This window comes from Hemicordylus capensis, chromosome 2, assembly GCF_027244095.1.
Source record: "Hemicordylus capensis ecotype Gifberg chromosome 2, rHemCap1.1.pri, whole genome shotgun sequence".
In the NCBI taxonomy this organism is placed as follows: domain Eukaryota; kingdom Metazoa; phylum Chordata; class Lepidosauria; order Squamata; family Cordylidae; genus Hemicordylus; species Hemicordylus capensis.
In genome coordinates, this window is record NC_069658.1 from 238,807,021 (window position 1) to 238,833,519 (window position 26,499).

A 26,499-nucleotide genomic window follows, 5' to 3' on the forward strand; every position below is an offset into this window, starting at 1 on the left:
CAAGCCAGGCCTCCTGCCCCATCTTTTCCCTCTTTCTTCTGATCAAAGTGTAATCTTCCTATCAAAAATTAAGAGGAAAAACTTCTCTAATTTTCCTTCCTTACAAGTGCTCCATGTTAAGTGTGATGATTTTCCAGAGGTGGAAAAGAAGAACAATGCATTTTATTGTTATGTATTTTGTACAGATTTTATTGTATTTATTTCATTAGAATAAATTTTAATTCAATTTATTTTATATTAATTTAAATTAATCTTGGCCTGCCAGAACTTCAAAAGCTAAATTTTGATTAAATTCATTTTAATTAATTTTGCTTTAATTTGATTGATATTGTTACTTTAATGATCAGCACCCTAAAAATTGACCTTGGCCCCCATGAGCCAAGTCACGGTCGGTTTCGGCCCACCAGGTCATTTGTGATGTGCACCTCTGGGCTAGAGCTTAGCTTTTTTTGAGGGGGGGAAATGAAAGTTGAAATCCAGGTGAATCTGGGAGGTCTAAGCAATCTGGGTGAGATGCTTAAAATCCAGGTGAAACCCCGAATTTGGGGGGGGGGGCTGGCATACTCCCAGGGAGCTCCCACGCCTTGCCAAGCCTGCAAGAAGCTCTAGGGGAGAAGAGGGGGTGGTGCTGCTGGCAACCTTGGCTCCTCCCTGTCCTTCATGCCGCTTTCAAAGCATGCAAGGGGTGGTTTTGAAAAGGGGCTGGTGTTGCGTATTTGGAGTGACTGGCACCTTTTGGGGAGGTTCCCAGCTGTTGACACAGGTCAGTTTTGAGACTGTCAATGTAATCTTTTAAGCTGAGTAACTGCGGCTGCAATTTCCTAAAACGTCACTAGATGGCAGCAATGCGCTACTCGACTGGCTGGCTCTTGCCTAACTACTTGGATGCCAGCTAATTTAGAAGTATTGATCCATGAGATTTCTCTCTTCAGGGGAAGAGCTGCCCTTGTTCTCTGTCTCCTGCAGTGGAAATCCCACGGAGGGGGGGTGGGATCAGCTCTCAACCTAGGGGAGCTGCATGTTACTGGGAGTCCTATCCTATAAAATTAGCTCTCAGCCTCGATGGGCCAGCGTGTTCACTCTAGGAAGCAGCTCTAGAGGCTCCAGGTGGGGGAAAATGTTGGCTAGAATGGCCCTCACCTAAATTTTGGGGGTTTTAATATCTGGTTTATTTTAAAATTCAAAACCTGATTTCGGGGTTTTTAATCACTGTAATTGTTTAATTGTTGTTTTAAAATGTTTTTAAATTGTTAATTGTTATGTTGTTTTTTAATTTTTTTAGCTCTTTACTGTTTTAGTGGTTTGTTTTAATTGTAAACCACCCTGAGCCATTTTGGAAGGGCGGTCAATCAATCAATCAATCAATCAATCAAATAAATCACAGTGCTGGTGGGGGATGGGGCTAATGGCCCCCTCCCCAGTCCTTAAAAGTAACCCCACACACACACTTTCGAACGGGCCACCACTGGTTCTGTACACACCACTATCGTGCAGCACCAGTTCCTTGTTCATTTAAGCAGATACTCAACATTTCTGGCTGGGGTGGAGGGAATGTCCTGTGCAGAAACCAAGCCTGGAGCCAGACACTATGCTACTAAACCTTGTAGGGGAGAGTCCTGATCGTGCAGGCAGGGAGGTGTGATTTGAAGTGGCCCAAGACTTATTTCTGGGTGTGCAGCACCATTTTTTTATTCATTTAAGCATGGAGTGAATATTTCTGCACATTCCTAGTGTAAGCAATTGGAATGAGCATCTTAGCTTAGCAGTACAATCAATAGCTTAAAAAAAAACCCACCTTTAATCTAAGTAATTTTATGGTAGGCAAGTTTTAAATGAATTAGACCAACAGAGAACCAAATACTTTGAACTTTTTGAAATTCATGTCAGTCTATGTAAAATTAAATAAAAACCAGCAATGGTGACCCAAAAAAGCATCGCCCCGCCCCCCGTCATGGCCCACTCTCATTTTGGTAAATGTTTTATGTTTCTTGGGATACCTTCATGAGTACAGGAAACCAAATTTCATTTTTATTTTAATTGGTTTGACATTTAACCCTAAAATGACTGGACTACATCCCCCCCACCCACCGTGTAACATGAGCTGATGATGGAATATACGAATATCTGAAAGGACCTGTTGTTGGAGCAGGGCCACTCTGTTGCCAGATTTGGCTTATTTTAAGCCAAATTTTGGGTTACCTCCCATTTGACCTACGAGTATACCCCTCAGGTTCTGGCACAGGGGAGGCAGTCAGGCACCAGACCCCCCTCCCCACCCACACACACACTTTTCAGTCCTGGAGATATTTGAACCCTCACTGGGCTCCTCCTCAACACCCATCAGGTCACATTTTATAACATAACTGGACTTTTCTGCCCTCCCGTGTGAAAAATGCACCTCTTCTCTACACGCCCACTGGGGGCAGAGTGCCAGAAGCAAGGGATGTGCACAGAGGTTCTTGGGCGCGGGCGGTACTTTAAGGGCGGGGGAGGGTGTACTCACCATCACTCTGTCACATTTTCCCCGCCGGTGCTCTGTAATCTTTAAGCCCATCAGGGTAATCTTTAAGCCCCGTCATGCGTGTGTGTGCGCACGCAACAGGTGCATGCGCACTCGCTACTTCCGGCCACTTCTGGCCAACGGAGGAAATGGGGCAGCAGGGAGGAACGCTGCCGCCCCGAGGGGCTTAAAGATTAGAGCGCCGGCAGGGGAAATGCAGTGGAAATGTACAGCCTCCCCCGCCCTTAAAGTACTACCCCCGCCAGCACTGAAATGCCGAATACTCGCCCAGCGCCGAAACGTTTCGGAGGCCTTTACAATGGCCTCCGAAACATTCCGGGCACATGCCTACCAGAAGCTTCTGCTTAGGTGAGCTTGCAAGCAGAGACCCCGAGGACCCCTCCCACATCCCCACACCCTGCCAGCAGGACTGCCCACAGGAGCATCTGAGGGGAAAGGGGGGTTAGATTCATCAACACCCCACTTTGTGGGGGAGGAGGGCTGCATTTGAAATATCCCTTTTCTCTGCATTTATGTGTCACTCTGGCCTTTCCTTCCGAGAGAGAAAAGTGGGGGATGTGCAGCATGTTGAATGTCCACCTGCCTGTTCAGGAAGCCCCCAGAAGCCCCACTGCGCCCCCACCTTCTGGTAGCCTGAACAATGAATGCAAAGGCCAAGAGATGCCTGAGGAGTGTTGGGGCACTTATGAGTCACTTTAAAGTTTGAGATCTTTTTATTTTCATATTAGCACATGAGGACATCTAGGTTACACAACAGATCCCAAAATAATTATCAGTTCAGTTCACATTGACTCCTGCAAAGGATGCCCATAATTCATAAGGGGGACCAGGCCCTTTCCAAGCGCTCTGCCTTTTCTGGGTCTCCCGTCCTCCTCACACGCCTGGGAGGCTGGGCCTTTTCAGTACTTTTCCACCTGCAACTTCTGCCGTGCTGATAGAGAAGGGCCCAGAACACTCTCCCACTTGCTGGCTATGGAGAACTTGACAAGAAATTCAAAGATTTCCAGGAAGAATATAATTAATTTCACAAATAACCATTGTACAAAATGGGGATTTGTTTATATTTATTTTGGCTGTTTTATTACATGTATAAATTAGACCAGCTTTAGGATATCCACCCCCCCCAGGATATCTCCCACCTGCACTGTTGTACATTCTGTACTCTTCATGCCAAGAAAAATACCAAAAATACATTTTATAGTGATTATTTTAAAATAGGTAAATGGGGATGAAGCAGGATCTTCCAGCACCTTTCTCTGGTCAGGGAGATTTCTGCCACCTTTTTCCTTCCACACACCCTTGGAATATGTACCACAGGAATAATTTAAACTTTAAAAACAGCCGGTATCTACTCCCTTCAAAGTGGTTGCTTTCTTCTGTTTCGCAGAGAGAGAGCAAGTTGTATCCGCAGAGAGTCCCTCCAGTGGTTGTTCCTTGCTGGTGTCTCCTTTGAGGCTTTTGTTTTAATAGTGAGCCCTTTGGGGTCAGGCCGCCATTTTCCTCTAGCTTTTGCAGTGTAAACGGCTTTGATCACTTTCCTCATTGAGAAACAGTACATACATATTTTAGATAATTATAATATATCTTTGCCAAAAAAACCCAAAGCCCTTTAGCATTTTTCCCCTGCCTGGAATCTTTGAGCTTTATTCCAGATATTTTCAAGCTCCCTTCTTAGTTAAGGCTGGGCTCCCTCCCAGGCTCCAGTCACATCTGTGGGGTTCTGAAGAAACCATCGTCCCTCCTTGTGTGTTCTGGCCCGTCAGTCAGTCGGGGAGCACCTCCTCCTTGTGCTATTTCTGCAACTCAACACCAACTGCTGATCAGAACTTCTTTTCCCACCTTTTTTTCATGATCACTTTAAAATGGACATGAAAAGAGATGGGAAAGGAAGCACTGGACAGCAGTCGGGGCTACCAAAGGGAAGTGCAAGGAAGGTCAGTGCTCTCTGCCTATCTGGAATGCCAAAACTCACCAGGGTGCTTTCCAGGTTACACGCTCCAGCTTCTCTGCTAAGGGTGCTTCCGTACTGCCTGTGACTTGAAACCGCTTGCCTGTGCTGACAGCAAGGTGCTGTTCACATATCTGATGCCTTTTTTCGGGTTTTATCTTTGCATTTCAGTGTCACAACATTGCATATGTGTGGCAAAAAAAGAGCTGTATTTCCCCTTTAGGGTTTATGTACATTTTGAGTATGATCCTGTCAAGCTGAAGCACTTCCAAGCACTGTAGAGTTTGCAGTCTGGAAAGCACCCAGGAGGGACAAAAGGTTCCTTCAGAAGGCCAGGCAAGTGTCTGAAGCCTGCAAGAGAGTCCATCCTTAAGAAAGGCAGGAGTTTGAAAAGATGCCAGATAAACCAGCATGTTGAAAAGCCCTTCCTCTCAGAAGCTAACGAGTTTCCAAAGCAGCAAATCTTTCCCCCCCCACACACAAAGCTTCTTAGTTGGAAGTCCTGAAACCTTCGCAGGTTCTGTTTTTATGCATGATATTCTTAATTTGACCATACCATCAAGCACCCACCATTGAAAATTAGATCTCAAAAGAGCAAATGTGATTCAAAGCTGTGTCTTCGTTTCAGCAGGAAAGTTCCCATAAGAAATCAAGGAAGGAAAATACCACCACACCACCCCCGCATAAAAGCTGCAATAAATTGTAGCGGAGGATGATGCGAGTTCTGGTTCTGCAACATCTGGATGCTCCCCCCCCCCTGGTTGGGAACCACTGATGGAGAGAGTTCCTCAGATTCCCCGGGGACAACAGGGGAGCCACCCAATAGGTGGCCATCAAAGACTCCTCCCTCTCTCTGGAATGCAGCCCAGACTGCAGGGGCGGCCCTTTCATGAGGCAAGAGGAGGCAGTCACTTCGGGCAGCGGATGACAGGGCCCCAGAAGGGCAGTACCAGCTCTTTGCCCAATTGGCTCCCCAGCTAACTGGAAAAACTGATGACTAGCTGCCTCCAAAGAGGCACCTTTTTAACGTGCTGATTCTCCTTATTGAGCAGGAGGAGCATTACTGGCCCTATCCACCCCCAGCACAGTACCTCCAATGACTGTTGCTGGTGTCTATCTTATGTTTCTTTTTACTACTACTACTACTACAGATATTTATATACTGCTCTTCAACCCAAGTTCTCAAAGTGGTTTACGTGGAAAAATAAATAGTACACAATCTATAATAATATAGATTGTGAGCCCTTAGAGGACAGGGAGCCAGCTTATTTATTTATTTATTTATTTATTGTTTCTCTATGTAAACCGCTTTGGAAACTTTTGTTGAAAAGCAATATATAAATTGCTGTTGGGGACTGATCTGACCCTTGCAAGCCCTGCAGGCAGCGTCTCTCCTCACACTCTTTGCAAAGCTTGCAAGCAGCGCTAGGAGAAAGGAGGCTGTGCTGGGACCCTTCCCTCCTCCCTGTTCCCAGGGCCACTTTCAGAGCTTGCAAGGGTTGGTTATGAAGAGGGGCTGGCCCCACCAAGGTTGTGGGGCAAGTCAGCATTTTGCCCCTTGCCTCAAGCACTGCCACACCTTGGGCCGCCCTGCAAAACAGAGACAAGGAGGAGGTTTGGTTTCGTTAACAGTATTGACTAATGCAGCTCTTCTTCCCAGTGGCTTGCTGGGATCGCATGCAAGGCAAGTGAAAGGAAGTTTTCCAACAGGCTTTCCCTACAGTGTTCCCAGGACTTTCCTAGTCATAAATATATAATTTTGTTGTTGAGAGATTGATATTGGGACATTTTCTATGGAGAGAAACCTGAACAGAAGATCCTTTAACTGCTGCCGTTTGCCCCAAGCTTAAGAGACTTACAAAAAACCATGTCTTGAGAGCCTCCAGGTTTTTTCTCAAGAGAGAAACTCAAGTTCAGCATAATGCTAATCAAATGTAGCTGATATAAAATACTGTACTTCAGTGTTGAATGCATTTCTCTTTCCAGGCAATAGTGTTCTTTAATCCTCCTTTTAGTTTCGTCCTCAGCATTTTGCCACACAGCTCAGTTTAATTATATAGCCTGATGTTTTACTAGAAAGGAGTCAGTGTTAATAAGATACTCACATATTGAAGTAACTGGTTTAGTCAAGGATAATATAACATGATCAGCATCTAAGCTTTTTTTCCCTTTATTTGGAGTGGCTTTTTTATCCGACCTTCTCACTCTGAGACCATCCAAGGCAGCTCAGTAGTCAAAATAAACATTAATCAAAAGCCAATGTAATCAAACTGCAGAAAAACCCCTAACAGATCTTGCTGCTGCTGCTGCTCCTCCAACTGCTCCTCCATAGGGGAAAACTAGCCCCCCTCCCTGGAGTATGGTACCCAGCAAACAGGAGAGCAGCCCCCACTGTTCTCATTGCTGGGGGTGGAAGACCTCCACCGGTGGGCCGCTGGAGAGTCCAGAGTGGCTTCTGGCATCAGGGGGGATGGACAAAAGCCTTGGGAAGACAGCGTTGGAAGATACTCCCCAGGATTTGGGTGTCACTCTTGGTTCATTTGATGATTATTAATAATAAACTGTCCTCATGTTCCCCCCCCCACTCCCACTGGTAAAAAGGTTCAGTGTTGATGGCAAAGAACCAGGCAAGCCTCAGAGCACCCTTAGATGTAGTCCAGGCTTATGCAGCTCTGCTGGTCCCCTCTTAGAGCTGGAGAGCCCCACGGCTGGCTGAGAGAGAAGCAGGAGAGCCTGTCGGTCCCTCTCATCTCTTCTTTCAAAGTCCGCTCAGAAGAAATATCACTGGCTACGTGAAAGAAATTCAGGCTAAGATCCTATGCACACTTGCCTGGGAGTAAGCCCCTTTGAATACAGTGGGACTTCCTTCCAAGAAAAACATGCATAAGCATGAGCTTCGTGAATGTAGAACTACAGTCTGCCTTTTTCTAAGATGCTGGCAAAGGATTAGAAGCAGAAACCCAAGCTCACCCAACATGCAGGAGGACCCTCAGACATACACTGTGATTAGTTCTCATGCATGTGGCAGTCCTGGCCTGAAGAAACACTCCCCAGATTCGGTAAACAGAATGGGGAGAGAGTAGGGCTGCCCCCACCGGCCAAGGCCCCCTCAGGTGCACATTGGACCTTCCTAAGCAAGTGGGGGCAGCAGTCCGTGCTACAAGGTGGCAGCTTGGTGACTGGGGGTGTCCATGAGTGCCAGAGGCTTGTCTGCCAGTGAGTGAGTGGCCAGAGGATGCACTGAACCCAGCGGCGGGGAGAGCGGGGTTGGTCCAACAGGCACATCAGGGTCAGAAGGTGGGACCAGGAGTTGCAGTCTCTTCCCCACCCCACATATGCAGTTTTAACAGGAAGAGGAATGAGTTGCAACCAGGGCTCACCTGAACACACAGCATCACAGCCAAGGGCCATGCAGACCTAGAACAGGTGGGTTCGTCCCCCTCTCACACTCACACACACACCTCCCATTAATGTGATTAATGCTGCTGCGGTGGAAACAGGCGTGGCAGGTGGGCAGGCTGGGTGCAGCACAGGGAGAGGCATCCAGCACCCCAGCAGGATCTGGTCCTCTTTCCCCCTGCCCAAGGTGCCTCTGGTCATCCAGCCAGCTCCAGGGAGTCCAGCCGAGGAAGGCACCTCAGGCCAGCCTTGCAGATACTTTAAGGAAGGGTCCAGACAGGAGCCACCGCTCAGCCCCAGAGCCACACAACACCTTTCCCACAAAGCCAACTCAGCGCAGCAAACTGCTACATGAGGAACATTTGGGGAATGTCCTGCTTGCCAGATTCTGCATTGGGCCATTTGCTCGCAGCTGGGCCTTCACTCTCACTGCCCCCAGTGCTTGCAAGGATGGGAATGCTTGTCAAGGAAGAATGGGGGGGGGGACCAAGGGCAGCCTGAGGCTCTTGGGGGGAGAAAGGGAGAGAGAAGCAGAAGTGGCAGCTGCCTCTCGCAGTGCAGCCCACAGTCCACCAGGGGGCAGCACAATCCGCCTCCTGCCCACTCCCACTGTGGAGGGTGGGCAGGTCTGACAAAAAGAACCAGACTTTCTGGGGTTGTCCACTGGAAGGAGCCCCCTGAGAGGAGTCGCTGGGCCTTGCTGAGAGCAAAGCCTTGGAAAGGCATCAAGGGGAAGGTCTTTTGAACACTAGCACCTGGGCTTTATATGGGTGTTTATTTTCAACATAAATAGAATTCAGCACCAACGACTTTATCTCTAAGCAACTGTACATGTGTGTGTGTGTTCTGTATCTGTTAATATCTGTGCATCCTTCACTCACTGAGCACAGGTGACTGGAGAGACCTGGTTGGTGGAGTTCAAATGCCTGCTCTGATTGCAGTTGCTTCAGTTCCTCACCTGTAGGATGGCAACCACTGTGGCCTCCCTTGCAGGGCTGTTGTGACAGTAATTAAGGCAGAGGCTGCACCGCATCCTGTGCAACCTATTTACCTTGGCGTTCGCCCCTGGGGCTGCCTCTGAGGAATTGTCTACACATTGTCAACCAGAATGTCCCAGTCCTCACTAGAGTCTTTGCACGACTCTCTTAGGAGAAAAGGCTCAAGGATGGGGGCGGAGGGGAAGAGGTGTCCCAAAGCAGCCCAAGGGAGGCTTTGTGTTTTCTGAAACTCCCTCCCTCCCACAGACACCCCCTCCAAAGGGCAGGAGAGTCCACCAAGGGTTGCTCTGCCTCCCTCTGCACCGAGCATTAGTTGGCTTTATCTCTGCTGATAAAATCATGAATTAAAGAAAGAGGAAAACTGAGATTCCTGTTCACAAGCTTTATTCAAAACGAAATATTCTTTACGTCGTGTTTTATTTACTTGACCTGCCCTAACCCTGAATCCCCCAGAGGGGCTGGGCCAGTAGGGTCAGTGGGGGACACCCTCTCTGGGACAAGAGGAGGTGGGGAGAGTCAAAGGGGAAAGGGGGGGCTCTCTTCGGAGGGGAGGCTCCAGACGCCAGCCAGCTGCACTGAGCTCTGGACATCTCTCCCTCCCTCGTCCTCATTTCCTTTTTCTAGAGCCCCCAAAGTGACACACCACCATTCATTCCGATCTAGGAACAGGCGCTGCTCCTCCTCCCAGCAGTTCTCAGGCAGGAGCGTCTCTCAAGGCTGCCGAGTCGACACTGACTCACAACTACTGGCGATGGAGAACCTGCTTCTCCGTCAGGAACCCTGGATGGGCAGGAGGGCAGGGAGGGGGCGCTTGAGGAGTGGCCCCCTGATAAAGTCTGACATCACCACCTGCCTGGAATAGGGGGGGAAGTGGGCGGGGTGGGGGGGCCTCTTCCCACTGCAAGCCCCCCCTTCTTCTTCTTCTTCTTTCCCCACCTTTGATAGTTTTTGGGGGGAGGGGGCTGCAGAGGCTGAGACTTCCCTGGCGGGGGGGGGGGAGGGAAAGCGCTGCCTCCGCCGCCCTTTGGATGAAGCAGGAGGTCGCAGTCCCTCCCTCCTCGTCTCCTGTCGGGTCCCCAGCTGCTCCCCTCCCCCCCCACGCCTTTTCTGGGCCCTGGACTGGGGGCGGCCTGGAGCCTCGCTGGCCTCGGGCACAACCAGCCCCGCCGGACATGCCTGGGCGGGCCACACCCAGCGTCGCAGCCCAACCCAACGCCCCCTTCAGCCGGGACGAGGCCCCCGAGGGGGAGCGCCCCCCCCGCCCTTCAGCCTGGCCGCCTCACCCGGACTCACCCCCCCCCTTCTGTGTCTCTTGCTTTCAGGGCTTCACAGCTTGCAGTGGATGTACGGCTGCGAGGTGGGCGAAGACGGGCCCAGAGGAGGGTATCTGCAGTATGGCTACGACGGGAGGGACTTCCTCAGCTTGGACAAGGAGACCCTCACCTGGACGGCAGCCGACCTGGGAGCCCAAGTGACCAAGAGGAAGTGGGAGGCTGAGCCAGCCATTGCCCAGGGGCAGAAGGCGTACCTGGAGGAGATCTGCATTGAGTGGCTGCGGAAGTACCTGGACTACGGGAAGGAGACGCTGCTGAGGAGAGGTGAGGGGGGGGCAGCTCCCCCTCCCCCCCCGTGGTGCTGCTCTCCCCCCACCACCACCTGCGCTCTTTTCCTCCTAGACTGACTGGGGGGGGGGGGCAGAGCAGGCGGTACCAGCTACGGCCAGAGCTGAGGGGAAATCCCATTCTGGAAATCACACAAAATCAAACCGTTTCCTGGAAGGAGAAAACTAGCCCTGCAGGGAGGGACACACAGCCGGCCCTAGACCGCCCTCTCATTCTCTCCTTCAGGGAAATGTTTTTGATTTATTTATTTTTTTAAACCACACAGTGGAAAGCATACTCCGTCCCTTCCCCTGCCCCCCCCGCTTGTAGCCTCAAGTAGTACAGTCCACTCTAGTCACCCAGAAACCAAGCCAGCAGAGTCACGTGATCAGTCTGTTTGTGGGGGGGGGGGGGACTGGGGGGGGCGCATGTGCAGCTCTCTGCTCTGCATTCAGCCTTCAGGCTGAACAGGGTTTCCACCCTCTTAGGTGGGACACTTAGGCTTCCGGTTTAAGGCTGCTCCCTGAGCAAAGAGGCCTTTTTAAAAGTGGTATTGAACGGGGAGAAGAGCAACTGTGTCCCTATCCAGTCCCAGCAGCGCAGCATTATTCTTCCAGGGGCTGTTGCTGGTCTCTACCTTACGGTTCTTTTTTAGATTGGGAGCCCTTTGGGGCCAGGGCATGAAGGATCTTTATTTATTAGTGGTTTTTCTATGTAAAACACTTTGAGAATTTTTGTAGTAGTAGTGATGCATCCGGCAAGAAGCAGGTTTTTTAAAAACAGAGTACCTTGAAGCGATTGCTCCTGTGAAAGTTCCATCTTTTCCTTTCCTAAAAAAGTGTGTATCCTGTAGGAAGTATAAAAATCCTTGACAATGTCCCCTCTTTAAAAACAATTAAACATTATAAACTAAAATGAATATTAAGCTTCATTTAAATAAAAACAAAGGCCATGCTCACATGACTGTTGGACTAATCTTATCCAGCATAGCCTGAGCTCTGCCAGTCACACACACTAGTGATCACTGATAGGAAAAACCTGGGAAAGTGCTGCGGATCCTGCTTAAAAATGGCACTTGACTGGGATCATTAGCCAGGATTCAGATCGGCTGAATTCCCAATCAAGTGCCAAATTAACCTGTATCTGCAACTCATTTCTGGGTTTTTGTATTCAGTGACTGGGAACACATGCAAATGGTGGATAATGTTAGCCCACCAGACATGTGGACGTGGCCAAAGTACAGATTAAGGAAGGACAAGGGGGGTCTCTCCATCCTTCTAGGGCACCAAAGAACTGCTCTTCCTGTATCCCTCCCTCTGCTCCAAGGTCTGTCAGTATTCTGATTGGTTTACGGCCTTTCATTTTGGAGGAATCTGAACTAACTCAGCCATGAAGGGGGCTGAAGATATTCACCCCAAAGTCCTGAAGGAGTTTGCTGGGCAGTTCAGAGAATCGTGCTAGTTTCCTCCTTTTGAGCATTTTCCAGCATAACCAGATGTGGAAGGATGCTGTGGAGGCCCCTTCTCTGGAGGGTTTCATCTCTTGGGGATGCTGCAGTTGTAGGCTACCCAATCCATGGGTGTGGAGGTAGAAAATGATACCAGAATGAGGGGTCCTTTTCTCCGCTTGTACTACGGCAGGAGTATAAGCCTTTTTAAACTAGTGTACCCCTTCTGTCTGAAACAGTCAGCACAGGTGCCCCATAGAGATTCTTGATCTGTGAGTACACAAAGACATACTTATTGCAGTCATGAGACCGTCCCTGGCTTATATCCAGACTAAGTGACGCACGAGTCCTCCCGCTGAAAATAAGAGAAATGAGTTTGTCTCACTAATTTCAACAGCACATCTCAAAAATCACTTCCTCTGGATGTGACTCTTCTCACTGTAGTAGCCCAATCCTCTGCTCAGGAGGCCATGGAGCTGCACTCTCTTCTCTGGTCGGTGAGCTTGGGAGGTGGGGAGTGCTCCTCTGAGTCCCCCTTAAAAGTACCCCCAGGGGTTCTATGCCCCACCTGGAACTGCTGCACTGTAGCATCCGTCCCACCAGCCTATAGAAAGCTGCTAGTACCTCCACACAGACTAATGGTGTCATTTCCACAGAGCCCCCAGCAGTGAAGGTGACACGCAAGGCAGGCAGTGACGGCATGGAGACCCACATTTGCCAGGCCCACGGCTTCTACCCCAAGGAGATCGACATCGACTGGACGAAGGACGGGGAAGTCTGGACTGAGGACACGCTCCGTGAGAGTGTCAGCCCCAACTCGGATGGGACCTACCACACCTGGCTCAGCATTAAGATGGACCCCAAGGACAGAGACCGCTACCGGTGCCGCATAAGGCACGACAGCCTGGAGAAGCCTGGGGACTTCGTCTGGGAGGACTCTGGTGAGACACCGAGGAGGGAGGGTCAGGGGGGGCCTGGCTGGTTTGCCAGAGACGGGGGTAGGGGGTCCTTGGTAGGTTATGGGGAGTGATTTTTTTTTACCATGGAGGAAGGAGGGGAATCCCAGAAGAAACCGCTTCAGCCGCATCACAGTGAGGTGACATGCAAGGCTGGCAGGGATGGGCTGGAGATCCTTCTCTGCCAGGCAGCCCATGGTTTCTACCCCAGGCAAACAGCTTCAGCGGCATCAGAGGCTACATAGGCAGCTCCCAGAAGGCCCCCGAGTGTATCTTGGGGTGCAAAGAAGCCGGTCAAGGCTGGAGGAGGGATGTGGCCACCAGTACCAAGGGGGTGGGGCTGAGTGGCCCTTGGAAGCCAGAGGAAGAAACCTGCAGGTATTCTGGCTATGCAGGATGGCTTGAATGGGGGATAAAATGGAGATGAGGCAAGTCCAGGCCTTTCTCAATGACGAGGCTTTGCAAGCCTCCCTGAAGGACTTGGAGGCTGGGCTCTGGGGGGCCTCCCTGGAGAGGGACTCCTGCTCTATCCAGGGCAGTCCAGGGGGTGGGGGCCGTAGCCCAGGGATCTGCATGGGGAGTGGCTCCTAAGTGCAGTGCTTGGCGTCTCTCCAGTTAAAGGGTCTCTGCTGGGGCCGGGGAGAACTGCTGCCCTCTGAGTCAGTCAGTGTGTGTTTGTCCCCTTTCAGCCTCTCTGCCTGTGGGAGTCATTGTGGGGGCCATCTTGGCAGTGGCAGCTGCTGTTCTGTTGGTGACTGGCATCGTCCTCTACATCAGTAAGTAACCTCTTGAGTGCATTTACTGGGTCATGTGTGTGCTTAGATTGTGAGCTCCTTGGGGCAGAGAACTGCCTTTTCATTCTGGGTAATATACCATGCAGATGGTGCAATATCCTCCAATCATTTCCATGCATAGGCAAGTGAGGAGGGCACTTCACTTCTGTGCTCCCACAGCTGCCTCCCCCTACCCAGCCCAGTTCTTCAGATGCTGCTCTGAGTTCTCCTCCAGTGTCTCAGAATGAAGGCCCAGAGGCAACTGAGTTACATTGGAGCAGAGCAGGCTTGGGGATGAGACTAGGAAAGCCATCTGAACTTTGCCAGTAACAATTGTTGCGGAAATGTCTAGGATCGTTCCCCCTGGAGATTAAGCACAGACTAGCTTGCTTTTGCTCTCCATCTCCCACCTCCCTGATCAATTGACATGCTGCTGTCTCCTGATTAAAGGCTTCAAATAAGAACGTTCCTTCCCAGGAGGAAACAGGCAGGAGTGTCAGGCAGCATCCCTCCTTCCTCCTGACTGGCTGACCAGTGCTCAGGTTGAACCCACCTCTCCCTCAGCCTGAGAGGCTCAAAAGCAAAGGAAATATTGCTGAGCATCGGCCAACCAGTCACAGAAAATAGCAGAAGGGAGAGGATGCTGCCTGACACTCCTCCAGCTCCCCCTTCCATCCGGAAACTGAGACACAGCTAAAAAGATCTTCGGTTAAAGAAGATTAGGGACCCTTTTTGAATCCTGTCCTTTCTTAAGAACAGGGTAAAACCATAGTAATGTTTTTTCTTGGTTTCCTTCACTCTCCCCTACATAAAACATTAATTAGGAATGGGGCTGCCTTTACTGGATAACCCTTTACACACTAGTGTTTAGATTAGCTGTAAGCTGTATCAGGGAATTGTTGTATACAAGGCTCCAATCCAGAAATTCCACTGCATGTCGGTTCATGTTCTTTTGCAGCAAATATACTGGGGAGAGGGAGGAGGAAGGAGGAGGCAGGGACCCCGGGAGTGGGACCCAAGGGCCCTTCTTTGATTTCTGTCCCGGAGCCCTCTCCAACCTTGCTCCTCCCCGGGGGGGATTTAGGATCTGAGCCCTGCCTCTCTGCAAAGGGTGGGATTGGATGATCTCTGTGTTACGTTCAGCTCTGACTTTCTGATTCTGTCTCTGTAGAGAAACGACAAAAGAGAGACTACAAAGCAGCACCAGGTGAGTGTCTCCTTCTTCTTTGCAAGACTGAATGGAAAAGCAGTGTCCAACATCATAAATTACTCCATAGCACTATAGAGAGGAGTTATACTATATGACAATTTCAGTAGGACTATTCAAGAGTAATTTGGCTTGGATATCAGCCAGCATTTCTGTTTCATAAATGTGACAGGTGCAGAATGCTGCTGCCCAGTGCCAAGTTAATGTTGGGCCCCACTTCCGTGGGGCCGATGACTCCCACTTTGCTCCCCATTTCTTGCTGGGTTCAGTTCTGGGTGCAGCTTCTCACCTTCAAAGCCCTATATGGTTTGGGTCCAGGGTGTCTTCAGGATCACCTGCTCCCATAGGCTTCTGTCTGCCTGTTGGGGTTTGCTGGGGAGGGCCTAATTTGCATGCCAAGGCCCACTGAGTATTTGGGGCGGGGCCGTTTCTGTAGCTGCCCCCAGGCTCTGGAATTCCCTCCCCCAGGAAGTTTGAGCTGCCTCTTCCCTTCTCGCCATTGGAAGGCAGCTCCCTTGACCTTGGCTGGTGGAGAGAGAGGGTTCCCTTCTCTTTGGTTCTGTGTTACTGCTGATGTGTTATTTTTGAAATATCTATTTTATTTCTGTGATTTATGATGCTTTGAAGTTTGTTTAGTCCCTTGGGAGGCTCTTCTGCAAAGCAGGGAAGGAGAATAAGAATGAATAAAGAGAGCAGCTGAGAAGTGTGTGAGGATCCAGAGTACTTCAGAGGGCCCTGAAGGCCACAGAGGAGCTGCTGCTGACAGCCACAAAACTCCCCTGCCCCAGATTAAGGGGTTTGAGTAAGCCAGCTCTATGACATAAACATAAATGGCCAGGCTGCTCAGTGTGTCTGGGGGTCATAAGGAGCCTCATCCTGTTCCAAATATAGAGCAGGATTTCTTAACCTTGGGCCCCCAGATGATGTGGGACTACAACTCCCATCATTTTCAGCCACAAAGGTAATGTCTGGGGATGATGGGAGTCGTAGTCCCACAACATCTGAGGAACCAAGGTTCAGAAACATTGTTATAGAGTATTTCTAGATACAGAAATGCTCCATTTTAAAATGGAAGCTGTTGATGTTTACCTCTCCTCAGTACTATGTACATATCTCTCTTTTGCACAACGCGATAGTGTTTTCCAGCAGGCTGTTCATACTATTTATTTCCTTCATGCATGATGAAAATTGAACTAGCTTTAAAGTGGTCTCAAAAGACATGATTTTCATCAAGGATTTCCAGCAAATCGCCAGCAGGTGGCGCTGCATAACAGCACCTGGAGGAAGGAAACAGCATTGCAAGCCCATCAGTGGTAAAGCTGCTGCCTTGTGCAAAAGGGAGCCCTGTGATCTAGCCAGGGAGCAGCAGGCAAAGAGCTTCCGTGTTCTAAGGGGATATTCCCATGTCTGGAAACGGCTATAAATGGCACAGAGACAGAGAGCGGAAGGGTGGCCTCTAATGCAGCAGCAGCAGTTAGGAAAGAGCAGAGAGGAAAGTGGGGGAAGAGAGCCCTCTAGGCAGGGGGTGTCCTGAGTGAGCAGAGGCTCGCAGCCCATGAGCACCACTCCTCCTCCGGGGGAGAAGAGCCAGTCTTGTGGTAGGGAGTGTGAATGGCCCCTTTGCTAAGCAGGGTCTGACCAGGTTTGCATTTGGAGGGGTGACTCCATGTGAGCTCACTGCCTGCTCTAAGATACCCCTCTGAGGGGATGGGGCTGTGGTTCAGGGGTAGAGCATCTGCTTTGCACACAGAAGGCCCCAGGCTCAATCTGTGGCATCTCCAGGTAGGGCTGGGAAGGAGCCCTGCCTGAAACCCTGGAGAGCCATTCGCTGCCAGTCAGTGTAGATAATGCTGAGCTCGGCTTGGTCTAAGGCAGCTTCCTAGGAGTTCAGCTCTGGGTGTGGATTTCAAAGACCTTCCCCTTTTGGGTCTTGCTGCTCCACACCCACCCACCCATCCGCTGGCCTCTGCCCCCTGCCCCCTTCCTGCTGATGCTTTGGAGGAGCCTTCTTTTACCTCCCCCCCCCCGCTTCCACTCCATGTCTCCCCCACCCAGATCTCCCCAATTAGTGGGTAGTTCCAAATTGAGACATCCAGGCGCTCTCCACACACTGCGTGGCCCCCATGGCCATGCCCACCCCAACAGCCACACCCCATGGCCACACACCCCACTTAGACAGATGCAGTCGTTTTAGGAATTCTGTTGCAAGAGGTCAGGGGCAGTTTGCTAATCCTGCAGAGCTGGAACCTCCTCTGGTTATTCACCATGCACTGACCTCAGAGATACAGGAAGCTGCCTTCTGCCAAGGGAGACGGTCCTTCTAGCTCAGGACTGCCTATGCTGACTGACAGCATCTCTCCAAGGAGGTTTTATGCAGGAATCTCTCCCAGCCCTGCTAGAGGGGCCAGCGGTAGAACCTGGGACCTTCCTCAGACAAGCCTGCAGATGCACTGAACACTGCATTAGGGTTGCTTCCCCTAAGGGGAATGCCTTGCAGCACTCACATATAGTCACCCATCCAAATGCAAACCAAAGCAGCCCCAGCTTAGCAAAATCATGCTCGTTACCCCAAGACCTGCTCTCCCTCCCAGTGGAGTCCTTGATGTCTCCATTGCAGCCATAGAGTCAGCTGAGGGAACCCAGAGCAGACATCAGGCGGTCTCCCCAAGTGACCCCAGAGACCAGTCTGCCATTTCTTGACCTACAATTGCTCAGATCTGCTCTCTCCAGTCGAATTCAGATTCACCGGGCAAAGAGCTCTGAGCACAATCAGGAGCCAAATAGCAGAGAGCGAATCGGCTGTTTCCTGGGGCAAAAAGGAGAACCAATCAAGGCAACCCTTGGAGGAGGTGCTGCTCTCCACCTCCCCCACTTCCCATTGGATGGATTTCTTGTCACTGCTGCCAGCCAGATATTCAGCTCCAGGGCCCCACAATCCTCTTTAGTCTGTCCTGGGTGGTGTGTGTTCGCCACACCCTGGGCCCACACTGTGCCAGGCGGCTGAGTGCGATGGTGAACTGTGCTGGGTGCTCTAAAGACTGTGAGGGGAGCAGGGAAAGAAATATGTGGGAAAGGAATATGTTAAGCTGTGTGTTGAAATGTTTCTGCTAGTGCATAGTTGCATAAATATCCCTGTTTTATATTCTTACACTCTTGTGAGTTCCGTTGCTGTTTGGGCCCTCAAGAACCCTCGTGTTAATACTGCGTGTGTCACTGTGTGTGTGTGTGTGTGTGTGTGTGTGTGTGTGTGTGCGCGCGCGCGCGCAGGGGGATGATGCCTCTAAAGGCCTTTAGCTCCAGGCTCCCAAATCACCTCAGTGCACCTCTGTTCAGCCCTCCCACCCCCACTCCCGGCTTCTTGCTTGCTTGGCCAAATGGAGGGAGAAAATATCAAGGGTCACAAAGGCAGGAGTTTCTTCACCCTCCTCTCCTCTCCAGCTTCTTCTGCAGCCCTTCCAGCTCCTCCTCCTCCTCCTCCCTGTCAGCTTGATTGCTGCCTGCAGAGAGACCCTCCCTCCCTCCCTGGCAGAGTCCCCAAAAAAGTCCCAGAAAAGTACCCTGAGCAGCCTCCCTCCACTAGTCCCTTTCCCCAACTCCCTGCTTCCCAGGACCAAATAACTACACACACTTTTAAAGGTGTGGCTTGGCCAATGTCTGTTCCCCACCCGCCAATGAAAAGCAGCAGCTAAATTGGCTTTCCCCCATTTAGATCTCCCTCCTTCTCAGTGACTGCTATTTTCCCTGGCAGAGCCTGATCAGGCCTTGCCAGCAGCTGTTTTCCTTAGAAAGGAGCAGTACAGGGAAGAACTAATCTGCCCACTTTCTGTGTGGCCGCCATCTTGGATTGCAGTGCATGAGGTCATCACATACCATGCTGTTCAGGTGTCCGTATGTGGCCTACTCAACTTCCCTCCCTGCTTGCATGGCAAATAATCCTCTCTTGTCCCTCCCTGAGTGTTTTCCGCCAGCCAAACTGATGTTCAGTTTGCCCCCAGAAGCAGTGCATTTGCATCTTGCACTTCTGACAAATTCAAATCTTTGCAAACATTCCGTGACATCACAACCATTCATCCAATGGGGAGCAAGGAGAGCATGAGGGCAAGCAGCAGCAGCCAGTTTTTGTCTTTTTGCAAATTATTGGAAGTTCCAGACACAATATACTGGCAGCGTTATATATAAAACACAGCAACTGGATAAGCCAGTCAGTCATCTAAGAACCAACTGAGATGGGGAAGGCTTTTCATGGCTGGATGTTGTGGCAAAGGAGAAATGCTGCAGATCACAAGAGGGATACCACTTGGACCCCAGCAGGGGCGTATCTAGGGGTAGGGCAGGCAGGGCACGTGCCCCGGGCGCCACTTGAAGGGGGGCGCCATCTTGTAAAATTAATTCTTTTTTTAAAAATGGCTGCCAAAAACAAAATGGCCACTGTGATGCTCAAATGGCCTCTGTGAGGCTCTGTGTCATGCCAGGCTTTGCAGAGGCCATTTGAGCATGTGCGGTGTCCATTTTGTTTTCAGTGGCCTTTTAAAAAAAAGAAAAGATTATTTTTAAAAACGGCCACTGCACATGCTCAAATGGTCCCTGCGAGGCCCTAGAGGCCAGCGGGGTGAGGGGGAATCTTTGCAAAAAAAAACCCAGCCTTTAGGAAGCCCCCCAAAGGGGCTATGGGTAATAATAATAACTAGTATTTTTAAGCCCGTTATAATAACGGGCGCTAGCTTTCTATCCCGTCTTTTCTGTCTCTCTCTCTCTCTTTCTGTCTCTCCCCCCCCTCCCCTCTCTCTTTTTGTTTTTTGTTTTGTTGTTGTTCTCTGTTTTTGTTCTTCCTTATTTTGCTTTTACTTTTTTGGGGGGGTGGGGTGGATGAATAACGGCCAAAATGGCCCATGAGAAGGTGGCCGCCCCCGCCTATCGCCCTCCCGCGCACCCAGTGGCCGGAGCCCACCTTACCCGCTCCAGCCCGAAGGAGAAGAGAGGAACTCGGAAACAGAGCTATTCTCTGTGTTAAGCTGCTGCCTATACTGTCGCAATGGACGCAATAGGCGTCCTTTGCGTCCATAGCGGCAGTTTGAGCAGTGACTTAGCACAGAGAGGAGCTCTGCTCGTGAGCTCCTCTCTTTTCCCTCGGGCTGGAGCGGGTAAGGTGGTCTTCAACAGCTGGGAGGGCGATAGGCGGGGGCGGCGACCTTCTCATGGGCCATTTTGGCCCTTAATCTTTTTTGGGGGGGAGCGGGGAAGGTGATTTTGGGCAGCTGGGAGGGCGGGTGAGCAGGCGGCGGCGGCGGCTGTGAGCGGGCGGGAGCCTCCTTGGCGGCTTCGCTGCCACCTCGCCCAGCTTCATTTTGGGCAGCTGGGAGGGCGGGTGAGCAGGCGGCGGCGACGGCTGTGAGCGGGCGGGGGCCTCGTTGGCAGCTTCGCCGCCACCTCGCCCAGCTTCCCTGTCCCCCGTCTCGGTCTTCCCCCGCCGCCATTGCCCTCGCCTTTTTCAGGGCGGCTGCTTCTGGTTGCCTCGGCCTCCTCTCGCCGTGCCGCAGCTCATGGCTGAGGCGGCGGCTCTGCTGCCGCCTCGGCCACTTTCCCCCGCCGCCACACACCGGCTAATGGCCGCCCGTGGCTGTGGGACACTGGTGTCTGAGGTCTTGTGTCCCTTGGGCTCTTCTGGGCCTGTGCTTCGCGCAGGCCCAGAACAGCCCAGGGAGGCAGGGACGCAGATCCCCAACGTTCCAAAGCCACGGCCACTCACTTAGCCTTTTATTATATAGGATAATTGATTTTTAAAACTTATGTAATGGTGATGCTACAATGCATAGTGGAGAATTAGACAGGCACTTCTGTTTAGTTTTCCAGGTACATCTCCACATAGTATTTGGGTATTTCATGAGCCCCCACATACTGAAATTTGTAGTTTTCCAGCATTTTTTGGTCTGGCCACATCCACTGCTAAATAGTTTTTGAAATATTAAAAGATTAACAAGCTTGACTTGTATTTTTGTGCTGATATTATGGTAAAGTTATCTGAAAGATGGGTGTCAGATGCTTGGACAGGGGGCGCAATTTCAGTGTTTGCCCTAGGCGCTATTTTCCCTAGATACGCCTCTGGACCCCAGGGTGGAGATGGCAAAGCCTGACCTGCAAGAGCCCCAGACCTGAGGCAGGGCTCAGAGGCTGCTTCCTGGGAATCTCTGGGCCACCCACATGTGCCAGTTGAGGTGAACGGTGGGCTGACTGGGAAGGGAAGGTGGTCATGGCATGAAAAAGGAGAACTGAAAAGGAAACCCTTGAATTCCAGCCCTTCTCCAAACAACGCCCACAGTGCATTTGGAGGAACCACTCTAGGGGCTCTTCTCTGCCTCTGTGGGGTTGGACAAGTTAGAGATCTTCCAGGCTGCTCCTTAGCTGTAGTGCATGATGGATTTATCTATCTATCTATCTATCTATCTATCTATCTATCTATCTATCTATCTATCTATCATATTTTTACACCGCCCAAAACTTACGTCTCTGGACGGTTTACAACAAGATTAAAAAAGTAAAACATGAATTAAAAACAAAACCAAAACAAAACAAAAATTTAAAAGCAAGAATAAAACACAATTTTAAAATTTTAAAACAGTATTCTAAAAATAACATTCAAAACAATCAAAACAATATCAGTTAAAAGCCTGGGTGAAGAAATGCATCTTTAAGGACTTTTTAAAGGATGTCAGAGCTGGGGAGGCTCTTATTTCACTAGGGAGCGCATTCCAAACCTCGGGGAAGCAACGGAGAAGGCCCGTCCCTGAGTAGCCACCAGACGAGCAATGCAGATGGACCTCTCCTGATGATCTAAATGGGCAGTGGGGTTCATGATGAAGAAGACGTTCTCTTAAATACCCAGGGCCCAAGCTGTTTAGGGCTTTATAGGTTACTAGTATTTTTAAGCCCGTTATGATAACGGGCGCTAGCTTTCTATCCCGTCTTTTCTGTCTCTCTCTCTCTCTTTCTGTCTCTTCCCCCCCCCCTTGTCCCCTCTCTCTTTTTGTTTTTTTGTTTTGTTGTTGTTCTCTGTTTTTGTTCTTCCTTATTTTGCTTTTACTTTTTTTTTGGGGGGGTGGATGAATAACGGCCAAAATGGCCCATGAGAAGGTTGCCGCCCCTGCCTATCGCCCTCCCGCGCACCCAGCTGCCGGAGCCCACCTTACCCGCTCCAGCCCGAAGGAGAAGAGAGGAACTCGGGAACAGAGCTATTCTCTGTGTTAAGCTGCTGCCCATACTGTCGCAATGGACGCAATAGGCGTCCTTTGCGTCCATAGCGGCAGTTTGAGCAGTGACTTAGCACAGAGAGGAGCTCTGGTCGTGAGCTCCTCTCTTTTCCCTCGGGCTGGAGCGGGTAAGGTGGTCTTCAACAGCTGGGAGGGCGATAGGCGGGGGCGGCGACCTTCTCATGGGCCATTTTGGCCCTTAATCTTTTTTTGGGGGGAGCGGGGAAGGTGATTTTGGGCAGCTGGGAGGGCGGGTGAGCAGGCGGCGGCAGCTGTGAGCGGGCGGGAGCCTCGTTGGCGGCTTTGCCGCCACCTCGCCCAGCTTCATTTTGGGCAGCTGGGAGGGCGGGTGAGCAGGCGGCGGCGACGGCTGTGAGCGGGCGGGGGCCTCGTTGGCGGCTTCGCCGCCACCTCGCCCAGCTTCCCTGTCCCCCGTCTCGGTCTTCCCCCGCCGCCATTGCCCTCGCCTTTTTCAGGGCGGCTGCTTCTGGTTGCCTTGGCCTCCTCTCGCCGTGCCGCAGCTCATGGCTGAGGCGGCGGCTCCGCCGCCGCCTCGGCCACTTTCCCCCGCCACCACACACCGGCTAATGGCCGCCCATGGCTGTGGGACACTGGTGTCTGAGGTCCTGTGTCCCTTGGGCTCTTCTGGGCCTGCGCTTCGCGCAGGCCCAGAACAGCCCAGGGAGGCAGGGACGCAGATCCCCAACGTTCCAAAGCCACGGCCACTCACTTAGCCTTTTATTATATAGGATGACAACCACCTTGTATTTTGCCCAGAAACATATCGGCAGCCAGTGTAGCTCCTTCAGTACAGGAGTAATATGGTCTCTCCTAGATGACCCAGAGATGAGCCTGGCTGCCGCATTCTGGACCAACTGTAGTTTCCGGACTACGTACAAGGGCAGCCCCACATAGAGCGCATTGCAGTAATCCAGTCTGGAGGTTACCAGCAGATGTATCACTGTTTTGAGGTCATCTATCTCAAGAAACGGACGCAGCTGGCGTATCAGCCGGAGCTGATAGAAGCCACTTCTGTCCACTGTCTCAACCTGGGACACCAAGGAGAGACTTGGATCCAGAAGCACCCCTAGACTGCGTACCTGTTCCTCTGGGGAAGTGCGACCCCATCCAGAACAGGCAGATCAAAATAGTCTCTCGAGTTCCGACCCCACACAATGAGTACCTCCGTCTTATCTGGATTCAGTCTCAGTTTGTTATCCCTTATCCAGCCCATTACCATTGCCTCCAGGCAGGCATTTAGGGAGGTTATGCCCTCTCCCGATGATGCTGAGTTCAGATTTTGAAGAACAGCAGTCTCCAAGGGACACCATCTGCAGTGGCTTTGCAGTGGCTTATGACATAATCAGATCTGAATGGATAGAAGGAAGATGGGGAATAAAGAATAAAGAGGAAAGAAGTTGGGGAGACTGGAGCTCCCACCCTGCAGTGCAGGCAACACTGACTCCTTCTCTTTTCTCCCCTTTGCAGCAAGTGACAAGGGATCCAACAGCTCTGCCACAGGTAAGGGGTCTCTAATAGGGTGGGCATCCATCTCCAGACAGGGAAGGCTGTTGCCATGGTCTCTGTGGGGAAGGTGCCCAAAGGGCTGCTACTTTTCTGTGGGCCAAACCTCAAGGTTCTTCAGGATTGGGGCACACACTGGTTGAGAGCTGCCTCCCATTCAGTCTGCCCATCTTTTCTCTCACCTGTGCTCATGCAGAGTTGCCCTCCTCCATTACCTTCAGGGATGGGGGTTCTGCTCAGGATGCAAAGGAGAGCCAGAGAGGACCCTCATAAAGTCATTTCCCCTCCAGGTCAAACTGCTGAGTCTCCCTGTGTGGGTTTTCTGCTTCCTTGTTAAGCATACAACTTGGCTTGCTGACTTGAGCCATCCACTGGAGGCATTTGCTGTGCAGGCACCTCTAAAGGTTGCACCTGAACTCTGCTCTGATACATCGGGGCCTGGTGTCTCAGTACAGAATTTGGATTAGAAGACCTTTGTGTCCCCTCCAGCTCTGGGCTTCTGAAGCCCCCACCCCCCATCAACAGCTTCGTGATGTTGGCTTCTAATTTTCTCTGGTTTGGGGTTTCTGCAGCTTGATCTCCTGCTGGTGTGTGAGGAGGGAGCAGAAAGAACCCACTGAAGGCTTGCTGTGAATGACGTTGGCTAAGAGCTCCTGCCAGTCCCGGACCCCCCACCCAATTCTGCATCTGGCCCAGCTCCAGCATCCCACCTCCAGCCAGCAGAGCGATGTTGAATTCCGAGAATGTCTTTCAGAGGAGTTTGGGCTAAACTTTCAGCTGATTTGGAAATGTGTCTGTCTTGATCAGAAGTGTGCCAACTATTTGCAACTTAAAACTTTTATAGGGTGTTAAAAAAATTAAGATAGTTCATGTATGATTTGTGCTCAATTAAGTATGCCATTTTGATCTTAACCTATAGCTTGTTTCCTGCTGTGGTCCCCCCCACCCCACCCCCTTCCAAATCATGTCATTCTTTTGCCTTCCAAACTAAATTAAAAGCAAATAAGCATCTTGGGATAGTTTCAGGTACATTGTACATGAAGTTTAGGGACAGGGGAAAGGAGGCAGGAAGGAGGAATGCTTAGCAGGTAGAGAAGATTATGCTCTGAACCTGAAAGAGAAGACAGCCTGAACTTAGGGTGACTGCAGGAACATGGATAGACTCTTAGGATTGAGTCAGAGTCAGATTTGGAGCCTTACCAGTCATCTCAAAAGAACCACCCACTGGAGCAGGGGGTGTGGGAGTTTTCATGTCTCTATTGCTCAAGAACCAGGCCCCAATTCCACAGCAGATGAGCAAAGGCAACCCCCTCCCTCTCCAGAGCACTGCTGCCAATGCACCCAATTAAAGTGGAGAAGGGCCCATTTAGCATCTCAGGGGCTTCCTCTCTGTTTCGTGCCCCATGACTTCTGAAGTTATGCCAGAGGTGAGGCTTGTTTTACATCCTCCTTTGCTGTGTTAAGGAGCAGTGGAGCCAGAGAGTATTGAAGCCTCCTAGTGGGAGGCTGAGGGTTGTTGGAACAGCCCTCTCCAGAGTCCCATCTCCCACCACCCCCATCAATGGCTTGAAAGACTCCAGCTTTGCAGGCTGGTTCTCAGAGCTCTCGGGCTTGCCAAGGACAAGCCATTACCAGGATCTGGACCTCAGCCCTGTCTGTGCCTCTTGGCTGCAAGCCCCGTGCTTGAGCCATCAGGCAGAGAGGGCCGTTCGCAGATTTGCAAGGACTGGAAGGAAGGAAGGAGAGGGTGGAACAAAGGAAGCTGCTGCCATATACTGAGTCAGACAATAGGTCCATCTAGCTCAACCATTATCTACGATGGTGGAGAGGAGAAGAGAAAGAGGCAGGCTGTAGCCTGGAGAGGGGTGGAGATCCCATACAGAAGGCAGGATGGACTTGTCAGAGTTTTGGCTGCAGGTCTCCAGCATATGTAGATCCTTGTATGATCCTCGGGAAGAGACCCACCAAGAAGTTTCCTGTGTTCATTCTGCCTAGCTAGTCTCGTTGACTTCAGTTGACAATGACTGAGTGTGCCTTTCTGCTTGCATTCTTTTAAAAACAGATTTCCCGCCAATATCTCCTCTGTCCATTAAATGAGTTTGATGAATAGCCTTTTGTGTTGGAAGGATCACCCTGAAATGAACCTGAGCATCTTCCAGGTGCCACAGGAGGACTCTTTCTGGTCTAGCTAATGTATATATCTACATTTTGGACTGAACATGATAGTTGTAATTTTCCTGGAATCTCTGTTTGACAATAAATGACTGGTGGATTATCCCCATGCCTGTGGTTTTTGGTGTTTCTTGCCCTCTTTGCATGGGGGTTCCTGATACTATTATGTTCCTGAGAGTCTTGAGGACTTCCAGACTCAGCACCCAGAATTCACCTTGGTCCTCCAAGACCTTTGAAACCAAGCATTAGGCCTGTGTACCTTTTGAAAAGGTCAAATCTGATCCAAATCCAAACTGATCTGGTTCTGAAAGTTTTGGAATCAGATTCTGTGCAACCCGAGCATGTCAGATATCGGGCCAGAGTTGGATTTCTGGTCAGAAATCAGACTAAAATGAGATTTTCCCCCATAGATGTCAATGAGCAAACTGAAAAAAATTCACTAAAAACCGCCAGTTGGGCTTTGAAACTTGGCATACATGTGGGGCAGGATGGCAGGAGCCTCTGTGGCGAACTGGTCAATTCTCTGGTTTTTGGTGAATTTTTGAAATATAATATGTATATTAAAATTATGATAGAAAACAATAACACTTTATCCACATCAATACTTGAAATTTTTCAACAAAAGCTTTTTAATACATAAGATTTTATAAAAACTTGTTAGTGCATAAAACATATCCTAAAAGTCAATGGTATAAAAGGTTCCAACAGC

The 26,499-nt window shown here is 50.6% G+C and overlaps 1 protein-coding gene across 1 annotated transcript in view; it reads left to right on the plus strand.

Annotated features, from left to right (window-relative positions):
• LOC128344061 (H-2 class I histocompatibility antigen, Q9 alpha chain-like) overlaps positions 1-25,899 on the plus strand; it is a 69,985-nt gene extending 44,086 nt beyond the window's left edge. The window contains exons 3-8 of the mRNA XM_053293495.1: positions 10,189-10,464; positions 12,571-12,855; positions 13,560-13,646; positions 14,815-14,850; positions 23,583-23,615; positions 24,191-25,899. Coding sequence (XP_053149470.1) covers positions 10,189-10,464; positions 12,571-12,855; positions 13,560-13,646; positions 14,815-14,850; positions 23,583-23,615; positions 24,191-24,195 — 722 coding nt within the window. The 3' untranslated portion in view covers positions 24,196-25,899. The remainder of the gene's footprint in view (positions 1-10,188; positions 10,465-12,570; positions 12,856-13,559; positions 13,647-14,814; positions 14,851-23,582; positions 23,616-24,190) is intronic.
• Positions 25,900-26,499: the final 600 nt, after the last annotated feature.